This window comes from Pleurodeles waltl, chromosome 12, assembly GCF_031143425.1.
Source record: "Pleurodeles waltl isolate 20211129_DDA chromosome 12, aPleWal1.hap1.20221129, whole genome shotgun sequence".
Taxonomy (NCBI): domain Eukaryota; kingdom Metazoa; phylum Chordata; class Amphibia; order Caudata; family Salamandridae; genus Pleurodeles; species Pleurodeles waltl.
In genome coordinates this window covers 684457751-684484984 of record NC_090451.1, presented here as the reverse complement: position 1 = coordinate 684484984, position 27234 = coordinate 684457751, and the positions used below count along the sequence as shown (strand labels likewise).

At 49.5% G+C, this 27234-nt stretch overlaps 1 protein-coding gene across 1 annotated transcript in view; it reads right to left on the bottom strand.

Moving 5' to 3' along the window:
• DNAH2 (dynein axonemal heavy chain 2) overlaps positions 1-27234 on the bottom strand; it is a 1666550-nt gene that overhangs the window by 71849 nt on the left and 1567467 nt on the right. The window contains exon 82 of the mRNA XM_069218683.1: positions 12843-13071. Within this exon, the coding sequence (XP_069074784.1) occupies positions 12843-13071 (229 nt within the window). The remainder of the gene's footprint in view (positions 1-12842; positions 13072-27234) is intronic.

Below are 27234 nucleotides of genomic sequence, written 5' to 3'. Positions count from 1 at the left end.
AGGCTTGGGCGGGTGTAAGGATTCTGCAGCTAGATAGAGGCCCTCATTCTGACCCTGGCGGTTCTCTACCGCCAGGGCCAACGGGGGCGGGAGCACCGCCGACAGGCCGGCGGTGCTCCCTTGGTCATTCTGACCGCGGCGCTTTGGCCGCGGTCAGAACGGGAAAACCGGCGGTCTCCCGCCGGTTTTCCACTGACCTTAGAATCCTCCAAGGCGGCGCAGCTCGCTGCGCCGCCGAGGGGATTCTGACCCCCCCTACCGCCATCCTGTTCATGGCGGGAAAGCCGCCATGAACAGGATGGCGGTAGGGGGGGTCGCGGGGCCCCTGGGGGCCCCTGCCGTGCCCATGCCATTGGCATGGGCACGGCAGGGGCCCCCGTAAGAGGGCCCCGCAAAGTATTTCAGTGTCTGCCTTGCAGACACTGAAATACGCGACGGGTGCCACTGCACCCGTCGCACCTTCCCACTCCGCCGGCTCGATTACGAGCCGGCATCCTCGTGGGAAGGGAGTTTTTCCCTGGGCTGGCGGGCGGTCTTTTGGAGACCGCCCGCCAGCCCAGGGAAAAACTCATAATACCCTCCGCGGTCTTCTGACCGCGGAGCGGTATAATGGAGGGCGGGATCCTGGCGGGCGGCCTCCGCCGCCCGCCAGGGTCATAATGAGGCCCAGAGTCTCTACCACATACCTCGTTACCGAAGGTAAGTAACTTGTTCATCGGATAGAGACTTCTAGCTGCAGCTTCCTTACCTTAGAATAGATACCCAAGCTATAACCCATGGTCGTGGGTCTGAAGGAGATTTTATTTTATTTTTTTAAACTAGGAAGTCCTGCAAGACAGAACAGGCAAAATGCCCCTCTCTTCTCACCTGGCTATCCAGGCAGTAGTGTTTCGCAAACGTGTGTAAAGAAGCCCACGTTGCGGCCTGACAGATGTCCCCCACCGGTATGCCACGTGCTAACGCAGTGGTAGCAGCTTTCCCCCTAGTGGAATGAGCTCTCAAGCCCTCAGGAGGCTGCTTCTTCGCCAAAGCGTAGCATATTTTTATACAGAAAACGACCCAGCGCGAAATGGATAGTTTCTGTACTGCCCGACCCTTCTTTGCACCAACGTACCCCACAAAGAGTTGGTCGTCAACCCGGAACTCTTTAGTGCAGTCAAGGTAGAACGATAACGCTCTTTTTGGGTCCAGTCGATGGAGACGCTCCTCTTCCTTAGAGGGATGCGGTGGTGCAAAGAAGGTGGGCAGGGTGATACTTTGACCCAGATGGAAAGGGGTCACCACCTTGGGGAGAAAAGAGGCACGAGTTCTTAACTCCACCTTGTCAGGATATATCATTAGATAAGGAGGTTTAGAGGATAAAGCCTGCAGCTCACTCACTCTCCTGGCGGATGTAATTGCCACCAAAAAGGCTGTCTTAATAGTGAGCAGCCGGAGAGGACAGTTATGCAAGGGCTCAAAAGGCGCACACATAAGGAAGGTAAGAACCAGATTAAGATCCCACTGGGGCATAACAAAAGGCACAGGCGGAAACAGATGTACAAGCCCTTTCAAAAATCTCTGTACTATAGGTGATTTAAACAGAGATGGTTGATCAGGCAACTGAAGAAAAGCCGATAAGGCTGCAAAATAGCCCTTGAGAGTCCCCAAGGAGGAACCCTGCTGGGTGAGAGACAAAATAAACAAAAGGATGTTAGACAGAGAAGAAGAAAGAGGATCAACAGACCTCTCTGAACAATAAGAAACAAAATGTTTCCAACGGCAGGCGTAGATCGACTTAGTAGAGGGACGCCTGGCGGCCAGAATAATATTACAGACTTCGGGAGGGAGGTCATAAACCATCAACTGTCGCCGCTCAATCTCCACGCATGAAGGCACAGAGTTGACAGGTTTGGGTGGAGAACCTTCCCCTGCTGCTGCGACAGAAGATCCTCCAGAAGAGGCAGCCTGATTGGAGGACCGATGCTCATTTTGAGAAGCTCTGGATACCAAACTCTCCGTGCCCAATCCAGAGCCACAAGGATTACTTGGGCCCGGTCGTTCTTGATTTTTCTTGAGAACTCTGGGCAGTAGTATAGGCGGAAAAGCATACAGGAGGCCTGAACTCCACTCGCGACGAAAAGCGTCGCCTAGCGATAGCCCCCTTGGAAACTCCAACGCGCAAAATTGCTGACATTGCGCGTTCTCTGCGGAGGCGAACAGATCTAACCAAGGCTCTCCCCACTGCTGAAAGAGTCCTTGCGCCACCTCCGGATGGAGACACCATTCGTGATCCTCTAAGCATTTTCTGCTGAGTTCGTCTGCTCTGGCATTCAGAGAACCTGCCAGGTGTTGAACCACCAGGGTCATGCCCTGCTGTTCCAGCCATGTCCAGAGGAGTAAAGCCTCTTGACAAAGGGTCCACGAGCCCACACCGCCCTGCTTGTTGCAGTACCACAATGCGGTAGTGTTGTCCGTGAACACCTGCACCACCTTCCCTTTCACAACAGGAAGAAATGCTTTTAATGCTAGCCGGATCGCCCGAAGCTCCAACAAGTTGATGTGGAGCCCGGATTACGCCGGAGACAAGTGACCTCTGATCTCCACCTCCCCCAGATGGCCGCCCCATCCCAGAAGTGACACATCTGTCACCACCGTTAGATCTGGTTGGGGAAGGGAGAGGGGTCTGCCCTTGACCCACTCGCAGTTCACTAACCACCACTGCAGATCTTCCGCAGTCCTCTCCGAGATCTGAACCACGTCGGTAAGATTTCCCTGATGCTGTGCCCATTGGAACTTCAGGTCCCACTGCAGAGCCCTCATGCGCCATCTGGCATGCTTGACCAACAGGATGCAGGAAGCCATGAGTCCCAGCAGCCTCAGAGTCTGTCTCACTGAGATCCAGGATAGAGGCCGAAACATCGGAATCATAACCTGAATATCCTGAACCCGCTGATCAGGAGGATAAGCCCGATACTGCACTGTGTCCAGAACAGCTCCGATGAAAGAGAGCTTCTGAGAGGGAGTCTGGTGTGACTTCGGCACCTTTATAGTGAACCCCAGCGAATGCAAGAGGTCCGCCGTCATCTGGAGGTGGGTGACGAGAGCCTGGGGCATAGAAGCCTTCAACAGCCAATCGTCCAGGTAGGGGAAGACTGAAATCCCTGACCTGTGCAAATGAGCCGCCACTACCGCCATCACCCTTGTGAACACCCGAGGGGCACGTGAGACCGAAAGGAAGCACAGTAAACTGAAAGTGCTAGTGGCCCACCTTGAACCGCAGGTAACACCTGTGGCTTGGCAGGATAGGAATATGGAAATACGCATCCTGCAAATCCAACGCTACCATCCAGTCTCCTTGGTCTAGGGCAGACAAAACCTGAGCAAGAGTGAGCATCTTGAATTTATCCTTCTTGAGGAAGAGATTGACGTCCCTTAAATCCAAAATAGGGCGAAGGCCTTTTTTCTTTTTGGGAATCAGAAAGTAGCGGGAATAACAACCACTGCCTACTTCTGATATCGGGACTCTTTCTATGGCTCCCTTGGCCAAAAGAGCCGAAACTTCCTCGCGGAGCAAAGCTAAATGGTCCTCCATCAGCCATTCCTTTGTCGGAGGGATAGAAGGAGGGAAAGACTGGAAGGGAAGGGAGTAGCCCTTCCGTATGTTCTGCAGGACCCACTTGTCCGTGGTGATGGAAAGCCAGTGAGGGAGATGAAAATGAATCCCCCCTCCAACTGGACAGACGTGATCCCGCAGAACCACACTAGGAGGGCTTGGGCGCAGTAGCGGGGGGCTGTGTGGCGGTCGACCTCTGGCCAGACCCTCTGGGTCTGATGGTACCACGTCCTCTTCCGGGACGCTGTGAAGCCTGAGGACGGTGGCTAAATTGTAGCTGGCGTGGCACCACGCCCATCCCGAAGCCTCAGAAGGGGCGAAAGACAGACTGCTGTTGTGCCGGCATTGAAAGGCCCAAGGATCTGGCCATGGCTCGAGAATCCTTGAACCTCTCAAGCGCGGAGTCTGCCTTTTCGCCAAAAAGGCGAGAGCCATCAAAGGGCATGTCCATCAAGCTGGACTGGATATCCCCTGAAAAACCAGTAGAACGTAGCCAGGCGTGGCGATGAAGGGCCACTGACGATGAAACCGCTCTGCCCAGCGAGTCGGTCGTATCCAAGCCACACCGGATTGTACACTTGGCTGCATCTCTCCCATCCTTTACAGCCTGGGTGAGAGTGTCCTGTATGCCCTCCGGGACCTGGGGCAGCACTTGCGCCACCGTATCCCATAAAGTATGGGAATAACGGCCCAATAAGCAAGAGGTGTTTACAGACCGCAATGCCAGGCTGGAAGAAGAAAACATCTTCTTCCCAAGCTGATCCAGCCTCTTGGATTCCCTATCCGGGGGAGTGGAAGGGAAGGCACCACGTGAAGTAGAGGCTTGGACAACCAAGCTCTCAGGAGTGGGGTGTTGTGTCAGGAAACTAGGGTTGCTGGGAGCGGGTCTATGGCGGCGGCTGACCGTCCTATTCACAGGAGCCCCTGTGCTGGGTTTGGACCACGTACCCAGATGGAAGTCTGTAAGAGCCTCATTGAAGGGCAACAACGGTTCCGATGTTGACACCCCCGGCTGAAGCACTTCTGTCAGGATATTTGTCCTGACTGGCACCGTAGGCAAATCTAGGTCCAAGACCTCAGCTGCCCTACGCATCACCATAGCGAAAGAAGCCCCCTCCTCCGTAGCCACATTAGGAGGAGAGAGCATACCAGTATCTGGAGATGTGTCCAGTCCACTGGCCTCCCCTAGATCCTCATACCAGTCCTGATTCTAGAGGGTCCTCAGACCCCTCCCATTCCTCTCCTGCGTCTGGCTGTTCCAAATAATGCTCAGACAATGATCTGGGCCGAATCGGCTCCGTCGAAGTCGTACGACGTCGCTCCAGCTCCGGATCATCCGGAATAAGGATGGGGCTGCCACCGGTGGGCGCCGGTGGCGGAATCGTCGACGTCGGACCCGGCGCCGAAGGAGGTCGTCTGTGAGAAATCCGCCGGCGTCGAATCCGAAGGGGCCCCTGCTGACCGCGCGGGGCCCAAAGACCCACCCAAGGGTACAGCCCGCTCAAAGACGAGATGCATGGCCTCGTAAAATTCTTTAATTTGAGCGGGGGTCGATCCGGTCCCCGGAAAGGGGGAAAGACGCGGAGTCGACCCTGGCGACGGCTCCGCAGAACCGCGCTCGGAACGTCGACGTTCCCGAGACGCCTCGACGGTCGACGGGCGTGGCGAAGACGAAGTCCGCTTGGACTTCTTCTTGTGCCTCTTACCTTCCGATGACCTCGAATGCGAGGAAGAGGACTTGGGGCTCCGGGAGCGGTGCTGCGACCTCCTCCTACTGCGAGACCGTGACCTCCGTGGAGTCGCGCCGACCGAAGACGAATGTCGGGCCGCAAGAAGCTTAAGGGATCTCTCCCTCAAGGCCTTCGGCGCCATGGCCCGACAATCGGTGCACGAGGTGGAATCGTGGTCCTTGTCCAAGCACCAAAGACAAACTCGGTGCGGATCCGTCACCGACATGGTGAGATGACACGCACCACACGGCTTGAATCCTGTCTTTCTCGAAGACATGACTCCAAACAGTAAAAAAAAAGCGTTGACAAACCGTCGAAGCAGGGTAGCTCTTTCCAAAACTGCGCTTAACCGGCGCGGAAGGAAAAGAACTGACGTACGCGTGCCGAGACGGCGTCTATATAGACAACCATGACGTCATAGATGACTCCAACGACGCGGACGACGCACGCGGAGCTGGTTGACGCACGCGGATCCGAACGACACCATCCGACGGCGCGCGCGCAGGGTACTGCTCACAAAAAACTCAGGATTCGAAGCTGACGCCAGGGAATTCTAAGGTAAGGAAGCTGCAGCTAGAAGTCTCTATCAGATGAAATGTGTTATGCTCTTTTTGATATAGTAAGAAGTGATCTTCCTCCTGACATATGGTGCCCCTTTATATTGCTCCCCGTAGTGATAAGTAAAAGAATGGTGGATACCTCACACTGACAAAAAGTAGATTGAATAAACGAATCACACTGTAGATCCCACTAGATGTGCAGATTGGTCTAAGGGGTGGGTATGTACCCACACTGGACGGGTGCTAGATCCATGTCTTCAAACAATACCGGGAGAATGTGAATGGTTACCTTATCCTATTAAATGGCACAGATTTATATCAGATAGGGACAGAGAGTATATGTTATGTCATTAATCATCCCGTACTTATTAACGGATTTATACAAACCACCGGAGAGCAAGTAATGTGTACGCGCAATATTACCAGCATTATTGACATAACCACTCACATCTTGTACCAACCAAGTTCACCATAACCACATTACAGACGCAAATGCATGCGCAGTTAGAGTGGAACATCTTGCTTGTGGTTAAGCTACCCAGATAAGAGGCAATCAGGCACTACGCACAAGTTACCTTTGCTAAATTTGATATGGCAGCTAAATACACCAAGGATCCAGCCATACTGATGATCATAAACACTAAACAGCTTATGCACACTGCTTCATGCATCGAGCAAATAACTGAGCATCATTGGTATGACATCTTCTTAGGCTGGGCACTAGGAGCTATAAAGACGCTAACTATAGTGTTACAACAGCTAATTTGTGTTACGCTAATGACTATACTATGTAGACTATATGTATGCACAAAGCAGTTTAATACTAAAGATGCAAGCGCTTAGAATAACGTTGATCAATATTAGTAGCAACCTAGCTAGCGGACTGTCAAAGTAAATGATATCCGTTTCAACATGCATCACGCTCATCTAAGGGGTGGAGTGTTCAGTATAGGGAAAGATGCGGAAGACATTGTAACGTGAAGGGTTAATTAGCTTGAGCAGTGTAGATGAGTGTAATGCCTGTTGAAACCCCCTCCCAAACATCGTGGAAAAGTGCATGATATTATTTTCAAGCTTGTTTGTGTAGAAGACTCCGTCTCAACCTTGAGAACGAGAGTACAGGGAGAAGATGGAATGAAAACAAAGGCTGGAGAAGAGCAGAGCAGCCACCTACTGATAACATAGCTAGAAAATGCCAGAATGAGATAGAATCCAAGCTTCGAGTTATTTAAGCACTGAACTGTGGGTGAGGATTTGGAAGCTCGCAGATGGAATTGTGGAAGCTGCCATGGCCCAGCGCTGCCTCCCTGTTTGCTTGTGGTGCTTGAGGGGGAGAGAGGTCCAAGCAGTCGGTAGAGGGCTTCCCAGCATGTTGTGGACTAAGTTAAATTTCCACACAGGGATGAAAGGCCTTTGTTTCTCTGCTCTATTATTATGACTGATTATTTATGCTTGCACTGTGTTTATAACCTGAAGTATTCAGCTCGTTTATATTTTGTCTCCTGAACATCGTAGTGAGAGCCTGCTGCAGTAATTGAAACATGCATTTTGGTGTGCAGTAAATCAAAGCTTATCTGAAGTATTCAGTTTGATTATATTTTGTCTCCTGAACATCGTAGTGAGAGCCTGCTGCAGTAATTGAAACATGCATTTTGGTGTGCAGTAAATCAAAGCTTATCTGAAGTATTCAACTCATTCATATTTTGCTTCCCGAATATCGTAGTTTGATGCATTTTAGTGCAGTTAATCAAAACTTATATCTGTCAATGAACTCTTTGCTTATGTGTATATATATATATATATATATATATATATATATACACATAGATGCTCCTTGTAGTGTACTTATATATAAATAGATGCTTATCATTGCTATTCTTATTCTAATATTGTTAATGTGCTAAATGCCTACATTTTATCTGCAATTCTAGTAAAGCTAAATTGTATTTATAATTGGCGTGTGGTCCTTCATTCAGCGTCCTTATTGACTTATACCGAACAGGTGTCAACCAGTCACCGGGATAAGACACCTTCCGATGACCTCGAATGCGAGGAAGAGGACTTGGGGCTCCGGGAGCGGTGCCGCGACCTCCTCCTACTGCGAGACCGTGACCTCTGCGGAGTCGCGCCAACCGAAGACGAATGTCGGGCCGCAAGAAGCTTAAGGGATCTCTCCCTCAAGCCCTTCAGCGCCATGGCCCGACAATCGGAGCACGAGGTGGAATCGTGGTGCTTGTCCAGGCACCAAAGACAAACTCGGTGCGGATCCGTCACCGATATGGTGCGATGACACACACCACACGGCTTGAATCCTGTCTTTCTCGAAGACATGACTCCAAACAGCCAAAAAAGCGTCGGCAAACCGTCGAAGCAGGGTAGCTCTTTCCAAAACTGTGCTTAACCGGCGCGGAAGGAAAAGAACTGACATACGCGCGCCGAGACGGCGTCTATATAGACAACCGTAACATCATAGACGGCTCCAACGACGCTGACGACGCACGCGGATCCGAACGATGCCGTCGGACAGCGCGCGCACAGGGTACTGCTCAGATAAAACTCCGGATTCGAAGCTGACGCCAGGGAATTCTAAGGTAAGGAAGCTGCAGCTAGATGTCTCTATCAGATTAGCCCTAACAGGTGGTTTGCTCACTCTGCAGGGTGACCAACTATCAGAGGGTGTCACTGAAGTCAGTCACCGGTCCTGACCAACCAGATGTTCCCAGAGGCCTCTGCACATCTTGTTTCCAAGATGGCAGAATCAAGTGGCCACCTAGAGGAGAGCTCTGGGCACCACCCCTGGGGTGGTGATGGACAGCAGAGTGGTCACTCTCCTTTCCTTTGTGTGGGTTTGCGCCTGAGCAAGGACCGGGTCCCTGGACTGGTGCAAACAGGATTATGCAAGGAGGGCACCAAATATACCCTTCAAACCAAGTCAGTGGATGGGGGCAACCCCTCTCCAGCCTTGTAACACCTATTTCCAAGGGAGAGGGTGTTGCATCCCCTCTCCCACAGGAAATCCTTTGTTCTGCCTTCCCCTGCTTGAGCTGGTCAAGTAGCAGGAGGGCATAAACCTGTCTGAGGGGGTGCAGCAGCATGGGCTGCCTGCAAATCCTGGAAGACTGGCAGGAGCAATACTGGGGAATCCTCTAAGGAGCCCCCAGAATGCATGGAATCATGCCACCTATACTGGCATCAGTGTTGGGGTATGATTCTGACATGTTTGATACCAAACATGCCTAGGTTCGGAGATACCATTATGTAGCTGTGGCCAGTACACGAAAAATGGCTTTGCAGCACTTACAAAGTCCAGTGCATTGGGACTGATGTTCGTAGGGGCACCTCTGCTCATGGAAGGGTGCACTCACACACAGGGACCTGCGCCATGCCCTCTGGACTAGGATGATCTACCATAGGGGTGACTTACAGTGAACATCAGTGAAAGGGTGCAAGCACCTTTTCACGCAGGCTGCAATGGCAGGCCTGTAGACACAGTTTGCATGGGCTCGTGTGAGTGGCATAATACATGCTGCAGCCCATGAGGGACCCCTGGTGTACCAATGCCCTGGATACCTAAGTACCATATACTAGGGACTTACAGAGGTACACCAGTATGCCAATTGTGGTGTTATAAAGGGTAACCACATATAAAGGAGAGAGCACAGTCACTGGGGTCCTGGTTAGCAGGATCCCACTGAAAACAGTCTAAGCACACTGATAAAAGGCAAAAAGTGGAGGTATCCATGCCAAAAAGATAGACTTTCCTACAGTGGTCTGACCCCAAGTCAAACAGCAAGCTAGGCCCCTTGACTCTGTTGGTCATGGTGGGGTTACTCCATTTGTGGGGGACCACTTTGGGTAAGCTGGGGGTTGCCCTAGCTAAGAAATGGTTAGCAGAGGTGGGCATCTCTCATCCCAAAGAAAGGGAAAATGCAAACAAAGAGCATTTGAGATATGGTCCTAACACATTAGGGGTAGGTCAGCTTCCCAAAGGAAATGACCTGGACAGTAGTATGTGAGACAGACTAGATCCTACAACAATGCAGCCTGCTCCCTTATTCTTCCTTGCCTGACAGAGAAGGAAGGCTCTCCCAGGTTTGGCTGAGTCTCCTGGCATGTTGGATGGGGGCTTATGTAGGGAGCTGGGTTCTGGTTGCAGTACCCACTCCCCACACACTTTTTGTCTGTTTTGTTAAGTAACTTTAGTTGAAGTGTACTGGGTTCCTGCTAACTAGTTCCTCAGTGCCAGTGTTCCTTCCCTAAAGCAAGGCACCTAGTCACTTGATCGCCAAGTGATCAGGCCCTTCAGCTCCCTGTAAGTCCCTAATAGATGACACCCTTGGTACCTAGACATGGGTACTGAAATAGGGCCCTCAGAGCTGCAGCATAACTTGTGCCACTCTGAAGGCCCAGCACCAACCTTATGCAGACTGCCATTGCAAGCTGTGTGACAAGGTACTGCCAAAACTGAAAACACGACACAGCACACAGTCTGTGTGCCATGTCCCCTCACACTGCATGTCATACAAGCAAGTCCTCTAGCAGGCCTAAGGCAGGGTGTATTACATTACATGTGAGGGAACATCTTCACAAGCAGAGATGCCCCTGCTATGTCTCTGTCGATTCTCAGACATAGTAAGTGACCAGGGAAGCTATTTTAAATGCATGTGCTGGACACCTGTCACTATGAGCGTGCCCAGCTCATGATGGCTTCTCTGAATATGGGGATGTCTGATATCAAACATCTCAGATAAATAAACCCTCACTGATGCTAGTGAGGGATTTATTAATAACTGCACCCAGAGGTCATCTTCGAGGTGCCCATGAAAACCTAACAGCTACTAGTGGGTTGACTAACTTGTACTGACCAGTTCAGGCACAGCAGACGTGTTTCTGGCCCCCAAGGTGAGAGCCAGAGCTCTTGAGGGCCAAAGACAAAAGCCTGCACTAGGCGTGGGTGTTAGCAACTCACCCAGGCAGTATGGACATTCCAGGGAGGGGAGCTTCAAAGGCCTAGCCGCCTTTTTAATGTGACCCAAGTCTCCCCAGATGGCGGAGGCGGATAAATTAGGCAAATTAGGAGTGCCCACTTCATGCCAGTCCCACCCTTAAGGTGGATGAGCTAAAGTGGACACTATTTTTAAATTCCTCCATCTTGTTTGGAAGGAATTAGGCCACTAGGGTTAGGGTTATACCCACTTCCCAGTGGAAGTGATCATAAGCTGGGTCTAGTCATCCTAAGGTGGGCAGCCCATTGGCTACCGCCTGGCACTCCCTATAACACCCCTACATTGAGCATGTAGGTGGCACCCCTTAACCCTAGAACACTGATCTTAACTACCTACGAAACAAAGTACAAAGAAGAATAGCATCCGCAGAAGAGAAAAAGAAGAAGCAGCTGACTTGGAACCAACCCCTCCTGCTGACGTTGACGGACTCTGCTCTAAAGACAACTCATCCTGCAGCTGAGCCTTCAGGAAACCCATAAGGGCTGCCTGCCTTCTGCAAAGGCTCGGACTCCTGTGAACAGCGAAACTGCTCTGCAACAAAGTTTCAAGAAAGTAACAGCAAGGACCAAAAGTGCCCTCTGCACCCCACACAAGGTGAAACCAACCAACGGTGCCGGCCCAGCCCCCCAGCTGAGTCCGAGTCTTTTGAGGTTTCACTGCTCTTGGATTCTCCCAAGTTGCCTGCAGCCTCTGCACGCAGGCCCCCCTCTCCTGCAGCCTTGTAGTGAGAGACCAGCACCTCCAGCAACCACTGCACCCTATGAACGGACCTGGAATAGTCATTACCATGTATCTGAAATACTAATGCTTGCCGGTGGGATCCTCACCCCTAAGTATTGATTTTTGTCCCTTTTTTCTTCTTCGAAGAACTGTACCTACAACTGGATCACTTTATCTGTTCCCGGTGCTCTGCTCCTGTACATCTGGTGCTCCTACACATTGGGAGCCAGGTTCTTCTACAATTCTTATCCACTTGTATGTTTTTTATACCACTTTACCTTTATCCTCGATGGGTGACCCTTCAAGGCGACCACTCTTGCTTCCATGTATAAGTATTAAGCAACACAGTGGCTGCTACAGGAAGGAGCCACCTTTACATAAAGAAGACTGCGCAGCTGTTAAGTTTAGTTATTAGCAGTTTTTCTGTATTGTGAATTTGAACAGTCATGGAAAGAAACACTGAAGTAAATGTTTGGTATGAATCAAACGGGTTTGATTACATTTTAATTATCCAAATATACCTTATAAGAAATGTTATGGTTGCATGTGAGTGATGAAGCATCAGGCGAGTGAATTTCATTCATTTCCACTGGCTCCTTATTGACATTTATGACTGATGCCTCAAATGTTGAAGGTGGTACACTTATACCAGCACAGGCTTCTAAATTCTCTAAAAGCATGGCAGCACCGGTACTGTCCAACTACAGTACCAGTGGGCCAAGTATATGGTGATTTGTTCTGAATGGCGTTGTTTGGCTTATGCAGACAACAATGAAGCGTTTTCACTAGCAGCATTGCTTCTCCTCCCTACCTAAAATGACTGCATCAGAAGCGAAGTGTAGGTGGAAGCTGGGGATGATCTCTACAAGTTCAATTTTCAGCAGCTCCCTGAGGATCTACTTAGGAACAAGGAATAACCCTGGAATTAGGATTTACTGCATCCAACCCCCCTCCTATTTCGTTTGGAGATATTGTCTATTTCGAACAGCTTAAATCCATGGGGCACATTGAACAGGTCTGCGGTTTTCCTGCATAAAACATAATCCTGATGGGCTCAGTAATTCCTGTTGATAGACATATGGGAGATTACGAGGTACTACTAATGAGGCCCAAGGTGGGTCGTCTAGGCTGGTCAGTGAAACTAGTGTAAAAAAAAGGGACCCTTCTAACAATTTCTTGTGTACTGGTCTCCTCAGCTTCATTATTTGGTGGAAGATACCACTGGCCTTACCTTGTCTTCTCGGCTCTGGCCCCCAATACCACTGGGTGTGATCTGTGGCTGAAGCGACAACAGTGTCTCAAATAGGGTGCGAGCCTCTGTGATCTGGCTAGCAATGTCTGCATTTGGGTGCTGGCCAAAGGCCTCTGGATGGTCCATATTGGGCAGCAGGTTGATATAATCCAAGTAGTGGGCAAGGTTTCCATCCTTGGGAATGTAGTAGGTATCCAATATTGACAACCTGAAAGAAAAGGCAGAGCTTGAGATTACAAAGAAACCAATGCTTGGTTATTTCGAAGTGTTTCTGTAGTGAAACTAGAGACATTGACAAGTAGAATACAGACCTCCAACCTCATATGCATGAATGTTTGTATGTACGTGGTATTTATGTAGTGCCAAAAAGCAGCGGAGCACTGTAGGGGGTGAAAGGCAAGCATACAGCCAACAAGTGACAGGAGAGTAGACTGATTCTGGGAGCAGAAGTGTATGATTACTGCTCCATCGACATACTTCAAGAAGTTACATGACTAGAGGAGAGTCTTGCCCGCTGCTTCTACAGTGGTCTTCACGGTGCATGCAAATTGTTACTGGTGAAAGCATTTGTATGGTCAGTACTTAGTTTGTAGCTGCAAAGTATTGGTTCCACCTCATTACTCTTTCACCCATCACCAAGCATTTCCTACCCCTTTATCTCACCCTTGTAGGATGTATTTCATCCCTGCTTTCTGCCTGTCACTGTTTTTTCTGTCTTTCTCTTCATTCGTCTTTCCCGCTTGCATATTTTTCTCTCTCTCGGTAAAAGTTTGTTGAGGAAAAATAGGTACCGGTCCCCAAACATGGGTGCTGGCGAACTCCACCAGCTCAAATTAAGCAATGGGGATGAATGATGTCTCAACCCATGTGTCAGCCCCTACGCTGAAGGAATGAGTTAGCGATATGTAGGTAAAAGTAGTGAGTAGGTTGGTGTTTGAATGAATGTGCCTGCAGTTTTCTTTTCAATATTTTTTGCACAACTGTCTTCCACAGACCTCATACTGGTGTGAGATATAATGCAATAGTGAGTTATACCATTTCAGGCCCCAGATACTAGTGAGTGCTTGCAGAGTTTATTCATTGTCTTATCAGGTTACTGCTGTTTTATTGGAGGTTTGGGGTCAGACAAGGCACCTGATGCACCTAACGAGCACTTCCCCGTGGCGCACCTCAGGGTACAAGTGACGAACACTGTGGAGGCCTCCTCCTCCATACTCAAACTCGCTCAACGGACTCTCATTCTTCCAAGACATTTTGGCCCACCCATTCACCTGAGCAATCACAAGCCACTCTGTACACACTTAATAGCAGAAACCCTACTGATGACATGGAGAATCTCACTTTCTGCTGCGCTGAAACTACGCTATGGGGGGGGGGCAAAAGGAGCAAGCACACAGAGCACGTTCATCCTAGTAACACATTAATTCACATGCCTAGTCACATGTTCACCTGTTCCCTCACTCCATTTGCGGTTTCGCATTTCCGGTTCCAAATAAGAGAAAAAAAATCACAAAGGTAAGAGCTACTCACAGCTGACACAAGGACCCATGAGTTCTCTGCGTGCAGAACTCTTGGAGTGCCCATAGACATTTCTGCTTGAGTAAAACGAAGGCCAGTCAGTGAGAGCGAGTTCTTCCATTTCGGGGAAATCTCGGGTGAATAATGGTGATGTGCGCTAGAAGAACGAGTTACTTACCTTCGATAATGACTTTTCTGGTGGATACATTAGCTACCTGTGGATTCCTCACCTAATGAATACTCCCACTGCGCCAGCACTCGACGGAAATCTTCTTCCTAGCTTCTGCACGTCGACGAGGACGTCACAGTTGCCCACGCGACGCCATCTGACGTCATACAGGCAATAAGAGGTACTCGCCGACGTGCCGACGTCAGTACCAACATTTTTTACGTGCCTGAGAATAATAGGCCATTGAGATGAAAGAACAATAGTAATATTTAATGATATTCCAAACAAACATCATTCTGAGAATTCAACCTACCATTTTTTTTTTTTTTTTTAAACAAGTAAATAAATATATGAACTATATATATACATATAAACATATATACATAATATATACCAATCCTCAAAACCAAGAGGAGCACACTCAATAATTACTTGGTTAGACCAAACAGGCAATGGGGAGGCGGGTGGGACCGTGAGGAATCCACAGGTAGCTAATGTATCCACCAGAAAAGTCGTTACCGAAGGTAAGTAACTCGTTCTTCTGATGGATACAACTACCTGTGGATTCCTCACCTAATGAATAGAGTCCCAAAGCAGTACCGCACTCGGTGGTGGGTGCCTGAATGGTCAAACCAAGAAATCCTGCAGCACTGACCGTGCAAAATGGCCGTCCCTTCTGAACTCAGAGTCCAAGCAGTAATGCTTCGCAAAAGTGTGAAGGGACGACCAAGTTGCGGCCTTGCAGATGTCGACCACAGGAACACCCCTAGCCAAGGCCGAGGAGGCCGACTTAGCTCTGGTGGAATGAGCTCTTATACCATCAGGGGGATCCTTCTTTGCTAAAGAGTAACACATTTTAATGCAAAGAACAACCCACCTGGAGAGTGTTCTCTTGTGGACTGCCTTTCCTCTCCTCTTTCCCACGTATCCGATGAAAAGCTGATCCTCCAGCCTGAAATCCTTTGTCCTGTCTATATAAAAGCTTAACGCCCTCTTTGGGTCCAAGCGGTGTAGTCTCTCTTCTTCCTTTGACAGATGAGGTGGAGGAAAAAACGTGGATAGAGTAACTGTCTGGGCCAAATGAAAGGGTGAAACAACCTTCGGAAGGAAAGCAGCCTTGGTCCTCAACACCACCTTATCCCCATAAAAAGATGTATAAGGGGGTTTTACCGATAGAGCCTGCCACTCACTCACTCACTCTCCTTGCAGATGTAATAGCAACCAGGAAAACCGTTTTAAGAACTAACTATCTTATGGGGCAAGAATGCATAGGCTCAAAAGGGGACCCCATAAGGAAAGTTAGAACCAAGGACAAATCCCATTGAGGCATAACAAAAGGATTTGGAGGAAATGTATTCATAAGGCCCTTCAAGAATCTAAGTGCTATTGGAGATTTAAATAAAGAAGGCTGGTCTGGAAGACAAATAAAGGCTGACAAGGCAGACAAGTAACCCTCAACAGTAGCCACTGCACAACCCCTCTGTGCTAAAGACAAAGCAAAAGATAAAACATCCGACAAATGAGCACGTAAGGGATCAATCTGCCTCTCTCCACACCATACCACAAATTTAGACCACCTATTAGCGTAGATAGATTTAGTGGAGTGTCGCCTGGCCGATAAGATAACATCCACTACCTCAGGCGGGAGAGAAAAGGAACTCAGGTTGCCCCGTTCAATCTCCAGGCATGAAGGTGTAGGCTCTGGAGGTTGGGGTGTAAAACCTGCCCCTGCGACTGCGAGAGGAGGTCTGCCCTGAGAGGGAGACGGAGCGGAGGGCACAGTGAGAGTTGGAGAAGGTCGGAATACCACACCCTCCTCGGCCAATCCGGAGCAATTAAGATGACTTGGGCCCGGTCTTGGCGTATTTTCCTCAATACTCAAGGAATCAAGGGTATGGGGGGAAACGCGTAAAGCAACTGGTCGCACCAGGTTATCTGAAACGCTTCCCCCAACGCTCCTTGTACCGGATACTGGAGGCTGCAGAATAACGGGCAGTGCGAGTTCTCCCGGGTGGCAAACAGATCTATCCGAGGAAACCCCCACATCTGGAAGATTAGAAGGACTTGATCTGGATGGAGACGCCACTCGTGGTCGGACGAGAAACGGCGACTGAGACTGTCCGCACATACGTTCAAGACTCCGGCCAGATGATTTGCTACCAAGCAAATCTGATGGTCCTTTGCCCAAGACCATAGCCGAAGAGCTTCCCTGCAGAGAAGCTACGACCCTACCCCTCCCTGTTTGTTTATATACCACATCGCTGTAGTATTGTCCGTCAGGACTTGAACCGACTGACCGCAAAGGGATGGGAGGAAGGCCTTGAGAGCCAGACGTACAGCCCGTAACTCCAACAGATTGATATGAAACATCTGTTCCACTGGAGACCAAAGCCCTTTGATCTCCAGGTCCCCCAGATGAGCTCCCCACCCTAGAGTGGAAGCATACGTTATTACCGTGGTCACTGGTGGAGGCTGCGTGAACAGCCTTCCTCGGGAAAGATTGTCGCCCGCAATCCACCACTTCAAATCCGTGGCAGCATCTCTGGAGATCTTTACCGAACCTTCGAGATCCCCTTTGTGTTGAGACCACTACCTCCGGAGACACCACTGAAGAGCCCTCATGTGCCAGTGAGCATGCGTGACCAACAGTATGCAGGAGGCAAACAGACCGAGCAGACGTAGGACCTTGAGGACTGGAATGACCGCTCCACTTTGAAACATTGGAACCAACGCCTGGATGTCCTGAACCCGCTGGGGCGGAGGAAAGGCTCGATTCAATGTCGTGTCCAATACTGCCCCTATGAACAGGAGGCGTTGAGAGGGCAACAGGTGAGATTTGGGCACATTGATAGAAAAACCCAGGTCGTACAACAACTGAGTTGTCAACTGGAGATGACGCTGCACGAGCTCCGGAGTCTTGGCTTTGATCAACCAATCGTCCAGATAGGGAAATACCGCTATCCCCCTTCTTCTGAGCTCTGCCGCTACCACAGCCATCAGCTATGTGAAGACTCGAGGTGCTGAAGGAAGACCAAACGGGAGGACCGCAAACTGATAATGCTGCGATCCCACCACAAACCGGAGATACTTCCTGTGCGATTTGAGAATCGGAATATGAAAATATGCGTCCTGCAAATCGACAGACACCATCCAATCTCCTTCGTTCAACGCCAAAAGAACCTGTGAAAGGGTCAGCATTTGAACTTTTCCTGCCTGAGGAACCAATTCAAAGCCCTCAAGTCCAGAATCGGTCTCAACCGACCATCCTTTTTGGGGATCAGGAAGTATCTTGAATAACAGCCCTGACCCCTCTCCTGCTCGGGAACCAACTCTTTCGCGCCTTTTGTCAATAGGGATAACACTTCCTGTTGTAATAGGAGAAGATGGTCTTCCAAACAGAAGGATGGGCGGGGAGGGAAGGGAGGAGGGAATTCCCGAAAGGGAAGAGCGTACCCCTTCTTCACAATGTCGATGACCCAGGAGTCCGATGTTATACCCTCCCACATCGGAAGAAAATGGGCAAGTCTCCCCCCTACCGGAGACAAGTGGACAGGGAGTGGAGGAGGACTACGGCTGCTTTCCTTGCTGCACCCCTCCCTAGGAAGAGGAAGAGGCAGAGTGCTGCTGGGTGGCTCCTCTTGTTAGGACTCTGCCCCGCCCCTGAAAGATCTGTATGGCAGGGTGCTTGCAGTTTGTTGTGGTCCTTGAAATCTGCCATGAAAGGAGGAGCCACGTCCAAAACTCCTAAACCTCCTATAAGCTCTAAAGGAGGATGAGGCAGTTGACAGAAGCCCTAGAGACCTCGCTGTGGCTCTGCTCTCCTTAAATCATTCTAGAGCAGAATCCGCCTTTGTTCCAAAGAGCTTCTCGCCATCAAAGGGCAGATCCAGGAGAGTAGTCTGTACATCTGATGAAAAGCCTGATGAACGCAGCCAAGATTGTCGCCTAGAAGCTATGGTCGTGCCCATAGCCCTTGCCACTGAGTCTGAAGTGTCTAACCCTGACTGGATCACCTGGGTCGCTGCCGCCTGAGCGTCCGCCAGGAACTGCAACATTTCCTGGGGCAAGTTCGGATGGCCTTTCGCTTCCTCCATAAGGGCATGGATATAACGGCCCAAAATGCAGGTCGCGTTGGTTGACTTTAAGGCCATACTACATGAAGAAAAGGCCTTTTTGGCAGTATGGTCCATTTTCTTCGATTCCCTGTCCCCAGGTGGTCCGGGAAACGAGCCAGGAGAGGACCTGGATGAACAGGAGGCCTGAACCTCTAAGCTCTCCGGTGTCGGGTGCTTGGAGAGTAAAACAGGATCACCTGGTGCCGCCAGATAGCGTTGTGCCACCGCCCTGTTGACAGCAGCTGTAGACACAGGTTTTCTCCAGATGTCTATGATAGGATCCAGAAGTGCCTCATTAAAAGGCAAGAGAGGCTCTGCCGTCACAGAAGTTGGATGCAATACCTCCATCAACAGGTTCCTCTTAACCTCCGCAGCTGGAAGAGGGAGATCTAAGAAGTCCGCAGCCTTCCGAATTACTGCGTGGAAAGATGCAGCTTCCTCAGTGTACTCCCCAGGGGAAGCTAGATCCCACTCCGGGGAGGTATCTATGCCACTCGCTGTATCAAGACCTTGAAAGTCACCGGAAGGCTACAAAATCTCACCCTCATCCAGGTGCTGTCTGCTGTATCCTTCCTCCTCCAGAAGGCGCAAAGCCAGACGTCTAGATCGAAGCCTTGATTCGAAACCCGGCGTCGATAAGGCGTCGGCCGACGCCGAAGATCTCCGTTGGCGCTGAACCTCGGATCGGCCGACGCCGGACCCTCCGGCTCCACGGGAACCTTGACTGTGGATTGGATCCGAGGCGAATCCAACGGCGCCATAGCAGGTGTAGTAAGCCTAGGCGACGTCAAGGGCATCGGCGCCGCTTCAGGTGCAGCAGACAAAAATGGTGTGAAAGGCGTCGATTTTTAAGACATCGGAACGCCCAAATTAAAGGCCAAAGGGCCAGACGGACCTGCTTGACCTCCACCCGGCACCATGGTAGAAAAAATGTTAAACATGGCATTCAAAAACGCTGCATGATCCGTTCCCGGAGTCGGGAAAGCCGGGTATTGCTGTTGCACCGGCGCCGGCATAGACGCTGTAGAAGGGCCAGGTAACTCCTGGCTAGGAGAACCCTCTGGCCTCTGAAGAGGCTTGGCCTTGAAAACCGGCCCGGGTGAAGTCGGGGTCGTAGGAGGTGGAGGGGTGACGGTCGGGCTAATCTCCCACGTCAGACGGCACCGAGCTGACGGAGATGCCGATCTGGACCTGGACCGTCCCTTACTCGATCGGCACCGGGAGTCGTGACGGCGCCGAGAGTCACCATGGCGATGATGGGTCCTCGAGGATCTTGAAGAGGACTCCCTCTGATGACGCCTCTCCTTCTTTTTCTTGGAACGGGCCAAGAACAATTTTGCCTCCCTTTCTTTGAGTGCCTTCGGGTTAATGCGCTGGCAGGAGCCGCATGACTCGACCTCATGGTCGGAGCTAAGGCACCAGAGGCAATTCTCATGGGGATCGGTAACCGACATCCGACCCCCGCACTGGTTACATGGCTTAAAGCCGGATTTCCTTGGCTGCAACATTGTAACCGTCGACTCGAAACTGTAGCTCCCTGTGAGCCTCGAAGAAAAAACGTTACTCGGAGGCACGGAAAAAAGGGAACTGACGTCTGCACGTCGACGAGGGCTTCTTATTGCCTAGATGACGTCATACGGCGTCGCGTGGAGTCGGGCGATTGTGACGTCATCGTCGACGTGCAGAGCTAGAAGAAATTTCCGTTGAGGCTGGCGCGAGGGGAGAATTCTTTAGGTGAGGAATCCACAGGTAGGTGTATCCATCAGAAATATTAATTCTTCCACCTACCTTGACAACAATGCCAACAGTGAACTAAAGAGGCAAGTCAGCTGTTATGTGCACTTTTTGGGTGGCCTGGGTTCCTATTGTATATGACCAACATTACAGTTTATTAAGTCAAACACAGGAGAAGATTTTGTACAGCACACATCCTGAAGTCGTGCATTTTAAGGTCCTCTAATATGTGATAATGAAGAAAATGGCTGTAACAGGAAGAACATCAGTTACTTACGTCTAACTGTGGTTCTCCAGTATTGGTATCTTTCATAGATTCACATGCTTAAATCATTCCCCTTCGTCGAAGTGGGAGTCCCACGGTTAATAGAAAGCAGTAGATTACATTTTTAACATTGAAATCAATGGAAAAATACATTCGCTTTAACAGTTTATCAGCTCCATTATAAAAGACTCAAAGTCCAGTCAATCAGGCGAGCCACCCTTAGAAACCTCAGCACAGAGTCTCCAGTCTCTCAGATTTTCTAGCACAAGTGAAGTACATAGGAAGGAAAACAAGAGGTGAGCCTCTATGGGGAGGAGGGTGGGTCACTTGTGAATCAATGAAAGATACCAATACTGGAGAACCAGTTACAGGTAAGTAACTTATTTTCTTCTCCAGTATTGGAGTATCCTTCATAGATTCACATGCTTGAATCAGAATAATTAGCAGTAAACAGTATATATATATATATATATATATATAAATACACGAAAATTAGAGGATGGTGGGTAAAGAAATAGACTCACCTTATGCAAATAAATTATGCAAAATGGCTTGTCCTTCCACTGCGTCCATTCTGTCTGCAGTGTCTAGGCAGTAATGCTGAGTAAATGTGTGGCTGCTAGTCCATGTTGCCACTCTGCAAATCTGTTGTAGAGGCACTCGTGCAAAGAGAGCTGTGGAGGTAAATACAGCTCTGGTGGAATGAGCCTTGACGTTGGTTGTAAATGGTTTCCCCGCTAGATGGTGACAAAATTGTATAGGGGTGGCTATCCACCGGGCTATTGACTGTTTGGTAACAGGGTACCTTTTTCTGAGTTGACTATAGGCCACAAAAAATTGATCACTTTTACGAAAGCTGCTAGTTCTTTGTATGTAGAATTTTAGACACTTTTTGAAGCACTCTTTCTGCTGGAGTTTGGGGGTTAGGAAATAAAGTCTTTAATATAACTGGTTCATTCAGATGAAAGTTCAAGGGAACGTTAGGAATTAATTTTGGATTAGTTCTAAGGATAACCATGTCCGGTTTAAATTGAAGAAAAGGTTGCGAGATTGTGAAAGCTTGAATGTCACTGACCCTCTTAGCAGAGGTAAGTGCTAGAAGCAGCACCGTCTTCCAGGAAATATATTTCAATTCTGCTTTGTGAATAAGATCAAAAGTATGTTTCATCATTTGTGACAGCACAATATTGAGGTGCCAGGGAGGAGGAGGGAGTTTAATTGGAGGAAATAATCTGAATAATCCCTTTAGGAATTGCTTTACTATTCTGGAGGACCATAAAGATGGTAAAGCAGCAGTACGGCGGAATCGAGAAATGGCTGCCAGGTGAACTTTGATGGATGAGTGAGAGAGACCTGATTTTGCCAATTGAAGAAGATACAGAAGGTATAGTTTCTTACCTGTAACTCCAGTTCTCTCGTAGGGGTATTTCCATGATAGTCATAAGCGTAGAATAATTCACCGCCCGCCTGCGGGGACCCCGGAGCACTTTTTCCAATATCACTTCTTAAGTGTCCCTGTTCGCCTTACTTCGCGAAGTCTTGTCAAGACACTCAAGAATGTTCCCATGCAGCCTATAGAAAAAGCTACAGTGTTCAAGCTTCTGCATTCAGATTGACCTGGAAGTACAAATATTAAATGCTTGACAAATAAAAGCCATTTTCCAGACCAACTACTTCCAAAAACTTATTTTATTTCACAAAACCTCTAAGAAGGAGTGCAGAACAGTGTAATCCATAGGCTGCAATTAGAAATGAAGAAAAGGGATACTGTGCCTTTAAAAACAGCCAGTCCTCCAGTATCCCATCATGCCTAGAGAGAGGCTGTTACCTCAGTTCTTTTTGCAAGTTGTAAGGAAATGCCTCCTTGGCATGCTTACCCCTGACTTTTTGCCTTTGCTGATGCCAAGTTATGATTTGAAAGTGTGCTGAGGCCTGCCAACCAGGCCCCAGCACCAGTGTTCTTTCCCTAAAACTGCACCTTTGTCTCCACAATTGGCACACCCTGGCATCCAGGTAAGTCCCTTGTAACTGGTACCCCTGGTACCAAGGGCCCTGATGCTAGGGAAGGTCTCTAAGGGCTGCAGCATGTCTTATGCCACCCTGGGGACCCCTCACTCAGCCCAGACACACTGCTTGCCAGCTTGTGTGTGCTGGTGGGGAGAAAATGACTAAGTCGACATGGCACTCCCCTCAGGGTGCCATGCCAACCTCACACTGCCCATGGCATAGATAAGTCACCCCTCTAGCAGGCCTTACAGCCCTAAGGCAGGGTGCACTATACCATAGGTGAGGGCATAGGTGCATGGGCACTATGCCCCTACAGTGTCTAAGCAAAACCTTAGACATTGTAAGTGCAGGGTAGCCGTAAGAGTATATGGTCGGGGAGTCTGTCATACACAAACTCCACAGCACCATAATGGCTACACTGAAAACTGGGACGTTTGGTATCAAACCTCTCAGCACAATAAATGCACACTGATGCCAGTGTACATTTTATTGTGAAATACACCCAGGGGGCATCTTAGAGATGCCCCCTGAAAACATATCCGACTTCCTCGGTGGGCTGACTAGTTTTGCCAGCCTGCCACACACCAGACATGTTGCTGGCCACATGGGGAGAGTGCCTTTGTCACTCTGTGGCTAGTAACAAAGCCTGCACTGGGTGGAGATGCTATCACCTCCCCCAGGCAGGAGCTGTAACACCTGGCGGTGAGCCTCAAAGGCTCACCCCCTTTGTTACAGCGCCACAGGGCATCCCAGCTAGTGGAGATGCCCGCCCCCTCCGGCCACGGCCCCACTTTTGGCGGCAAGGCCAGAGGAGATAATGAGAAAAACAAGGAGGAGTCATTGGCCAGTCAGGACAACCCCTAAGGTGTCCTGAGCTGAGGTGACTCGGACTTTTAGAAATCCTCCATCTTGCAGATGGAGGATTCCCCCAATAGGATTAGGGATGTGCCCCCCTCCCCTCAGGGAGGAGGCACAAAGAGGGTGTAGCCACCCTCAGGGCTAGTAGCCATTGGCTACTAACCCCCCAGACCTAAACACACCCCTAAATTGAGTATTTAGGGGCCCCCAGAACCTAGGAAGATAGATTCCTGCAACCTGATGACGAGGAAGGACTGCTGACCTGAAGCCCTGCAGAGAAGACGGAGACACCAACTGCTTTGGCCTCAGCCCTACCGGCCTGTCTCCCCACTTCAAGAAAAACTGCAACAGCGACGCATCCCCCAGTGTCCAGCGACCTCTGAAGCCTCACAGGACTACCCTGCATCTAAAAGGACCAAGAACTCCTGAGGACAGCAGCCCTGTTCCACAAAAACTGAAACTTGCAACAAAGAAACAACTTTTAAAGGACTCCACGTTTTTCGCCGGAAGCGTGAGACTTTCCACTCTGCACCCGACGCCCCCGGCTCAACCTGCGGAGAAACAACACTACAGGGAGGACTTCCCGGCGACTGCGAGCCCGTGAGTAGCCAGAGTTGACCCCCCTGATCCCCCACAGCGACACCTGCAGAGGGAATCCAGAGGCTTCCCCCTGACGCGACTGCCTGCTTCAAAGAACCCGACGCCTGGTAAAGACACTGCACCCGCAGCCCCCAGGACCTGAAGGATCTGAGCTCTAGTGCAGAAGCGACCCCCAGGTGGCCGTCTCCCTTGCCCAGGTGGTGGCTACCCCGAGGAGCCTTCCCCTTGCCTGCCTGCTTCGCTGAAGAGACCCCTGGGTCTCCCATTGAAACCAATTGCAAACCCGACGCCTGTTTGCACTCCGCACCCGGCCGCCCCTGTGCCGCTGAGGGTGTACTTTTTGTGCTGACTTGTGTCCCCCCCCGGTGCCCTACAAAACTCTCCTGGTCTGCCCTCCGAAGTCGCGGGTACTTACCTGCTGGCAGACTGGAACCGGGGCACCCCCTTCTCCTTTGAAGCCTATGCGTTTTGGGCACCACTTTGACCTCTGCACCTGACCGGCCCTGAGCTGCTGGTGTGTTAACTTTGGGGTTGCCCTGAACCCCCAACGGTGGGCTACCTTGGACCCAACTTTGAACCCTGTAGGTGGATTACTTACCTGCAAAACTAACCAATACTTACTTCCCCCAGGAACTGCTGAAAATTGCACTGTCTAGTTTTAAAATAGCTTATTGCCATTTTTGCTAAAACTGTGCATGATATTGTGTTGATTCAAAGTTCCTAAGATACCTGAGTGAAATACCTTTCATTTAAAGTATTGTTTGTAAATCTTGAACCTGTGGTTCTTAAAATAAACTAAGAAAATATATTTTTCTATCTAAAAATCTATTGGCCTGGAATTGTCTTTGAGTGTGTGTGTTCCTCATTTATTGCCAGTGTGTGTACAAAAAATGCTTAACACTACCCTCTGATAAGCCTACTGCTCGACCACACTACTACAAAATAGAGCATTAGAATTATCTCTTTTTGCCACTATCTTACTTCTAAGGGGAACTCTTGGACTCTGTGCATGCTATTTCTTACTTTGAAATAGTACATACAGAGCCAACTTCCTACACAGGTAGACACTGGCTGACAATCGGAATAAACATAATCAAGATATCTAACTGCTCCCCCGGGGAGGAGGGAGGGTTGCTTATGACTATCATGGAAATACCCCTACAAGAGAACTGGAGTTACAGGTAAGAAACTATACCTTGTCTTGTAGGGGATTTGCATGTATAGTCATAAGCGTAGAATAGAATACCAAGCCCATCCCAGAACCAGCGAAGGAGCAGTTAGAGTAATCCATGCATATGTTCTCAAGCAAAAAGGTGTTTAAGAGAAGCCTGGCCTACTTGAGCATCTGCTCTAGCGTCCGAATCTAGACAATAATGTTTAGTAAAGGTGTGAACTGATTTCCAGCTTTACAAATTTCTGCTAAAGGAACATTGCGCAATAGAGCCGTGGTAGACGCTTTTCCTCTGGTGGAATGGGCTCTAGGCTTACCCTGTAAGGTTTTCTTAGCTAATTGATAACACAATAAAATACAAGAGACTATCCATCTCGCTATTGATTGCTTGGAGGGGGCTAAGCCAGTACGTACAGATCCGTAATTAACAAACAGTTGTATAGTTCTCCGTAAAGGATTGGTCTTATCTAAATAAAATTTCAATACTCTCTTAACATCTAAGGAATGGAGAGCCCTCTCAGCTGGGGTGGAAGGGTTTGGAAAGAACGTGGGCAAGGAAATCGACTGGTTAATGTGGAAGTCGGATATGACCTTAGGCAGAAACTTCGGATGTGTCCGTAAGACTACTTTGGAAGAATGAAATATTGTGTAAGGTTCGTGAGCACAGAGGGCCTGGATTTCGCTGACCCTTCGTGTTGAAGTGATCGCTACTAGAAAGGCTGTCTTCCAAGTGAGGTGTTGGAGGGATGCCTTGTGTATGGGTTCAAATGGGTGCTGCATTAAACGTGAAAAGACCACATTAAGTTCCCATGGTGGCGAAGAGCGTCTAATTGGAGGAAAGACCTTCTTTAACCCCTCTAGAAAATCTTTTATCACTGGGATTCTGAAGAAAGAGGTTTGTGAAGGAGTCTTCCTATAAGCAGTTAAGGCTGCCAAATGCACTTTATTGGAAGAGAGCTGAAGGCCCAATCGTGCCAGATGCAACAAGTAAGGCAGAATGATATCTTCTTTGCAAGATGTAGGATCTATCCCTTTAGAAGAACACCAGATGCAGAATCTTCTCCACTTAAAGGAGTACGCCGAACGGGTAGACGGCCTCTTTGCCTCCTTTAAAATGTCCATACAATCCTGTGGCAGGTTGAGGTGACCGTACTGGACTAGCTCAGGAGCCATGCTGCCAAATTCAATGATGAGAGATTAGGATGCCTCATTTGTCCACCGAACTTCGTCAGGAGGTCCAGTCTGCAGGGTAATCTGAGATGGGGCTGGAGTGATCTCTGAAGAAGATCCGGGAACCACCACTGTCTTGGCCACTCCGGTGCAATGAGGATCATTGTGGCTGATGTCATCGACAGTTTGAGGAGGACTGCTGGGATCAGCCGAATCAGTGCAAAGGCGTACAGAAATGTTTTGGACCAGTCTATCCACAGAGCATTCCCCTGAGACTGTGGGTGGTAAAACCTGGCGGTGAAGTCGCAGCATTTCCTGTTTTCTTCTGTGGCGAATAGGTCGATAGAAGGTGTGCCCCACAAACGGAAAATGTTTCGAGTGACGTCTTCGTTGAGCACCCACTCGTGGTTGTCTTCTAGAACTCTGCTGAGGGCATCCGCTTCACTGTTCTGAACCCCTGGCAGATGGGTAGCCACTATGTTCAATTTTCTGGCTAGGAGCCAGTGCCATATTGTCTGGGATTCCTGAGACAGGATTCTGGATCTGGTGCCCCCCTGTTTGTTTAGATAGAACATAGTGGTAGTATTGTCTGTCTGCACCAGCAAGTTGTCTGCTGTGATTGAGGGTAAGAACACCTTGAGAGCTAGGTGTACCGCTCATAGATCTAGGAGATTGATGTGGTATAACAGCTCTTTCTGTGTCCATCGGCCTTGTATTTGCAATTGATCCATATGAGCTCCCCATCAGAGGAGAGAGGCATCTGT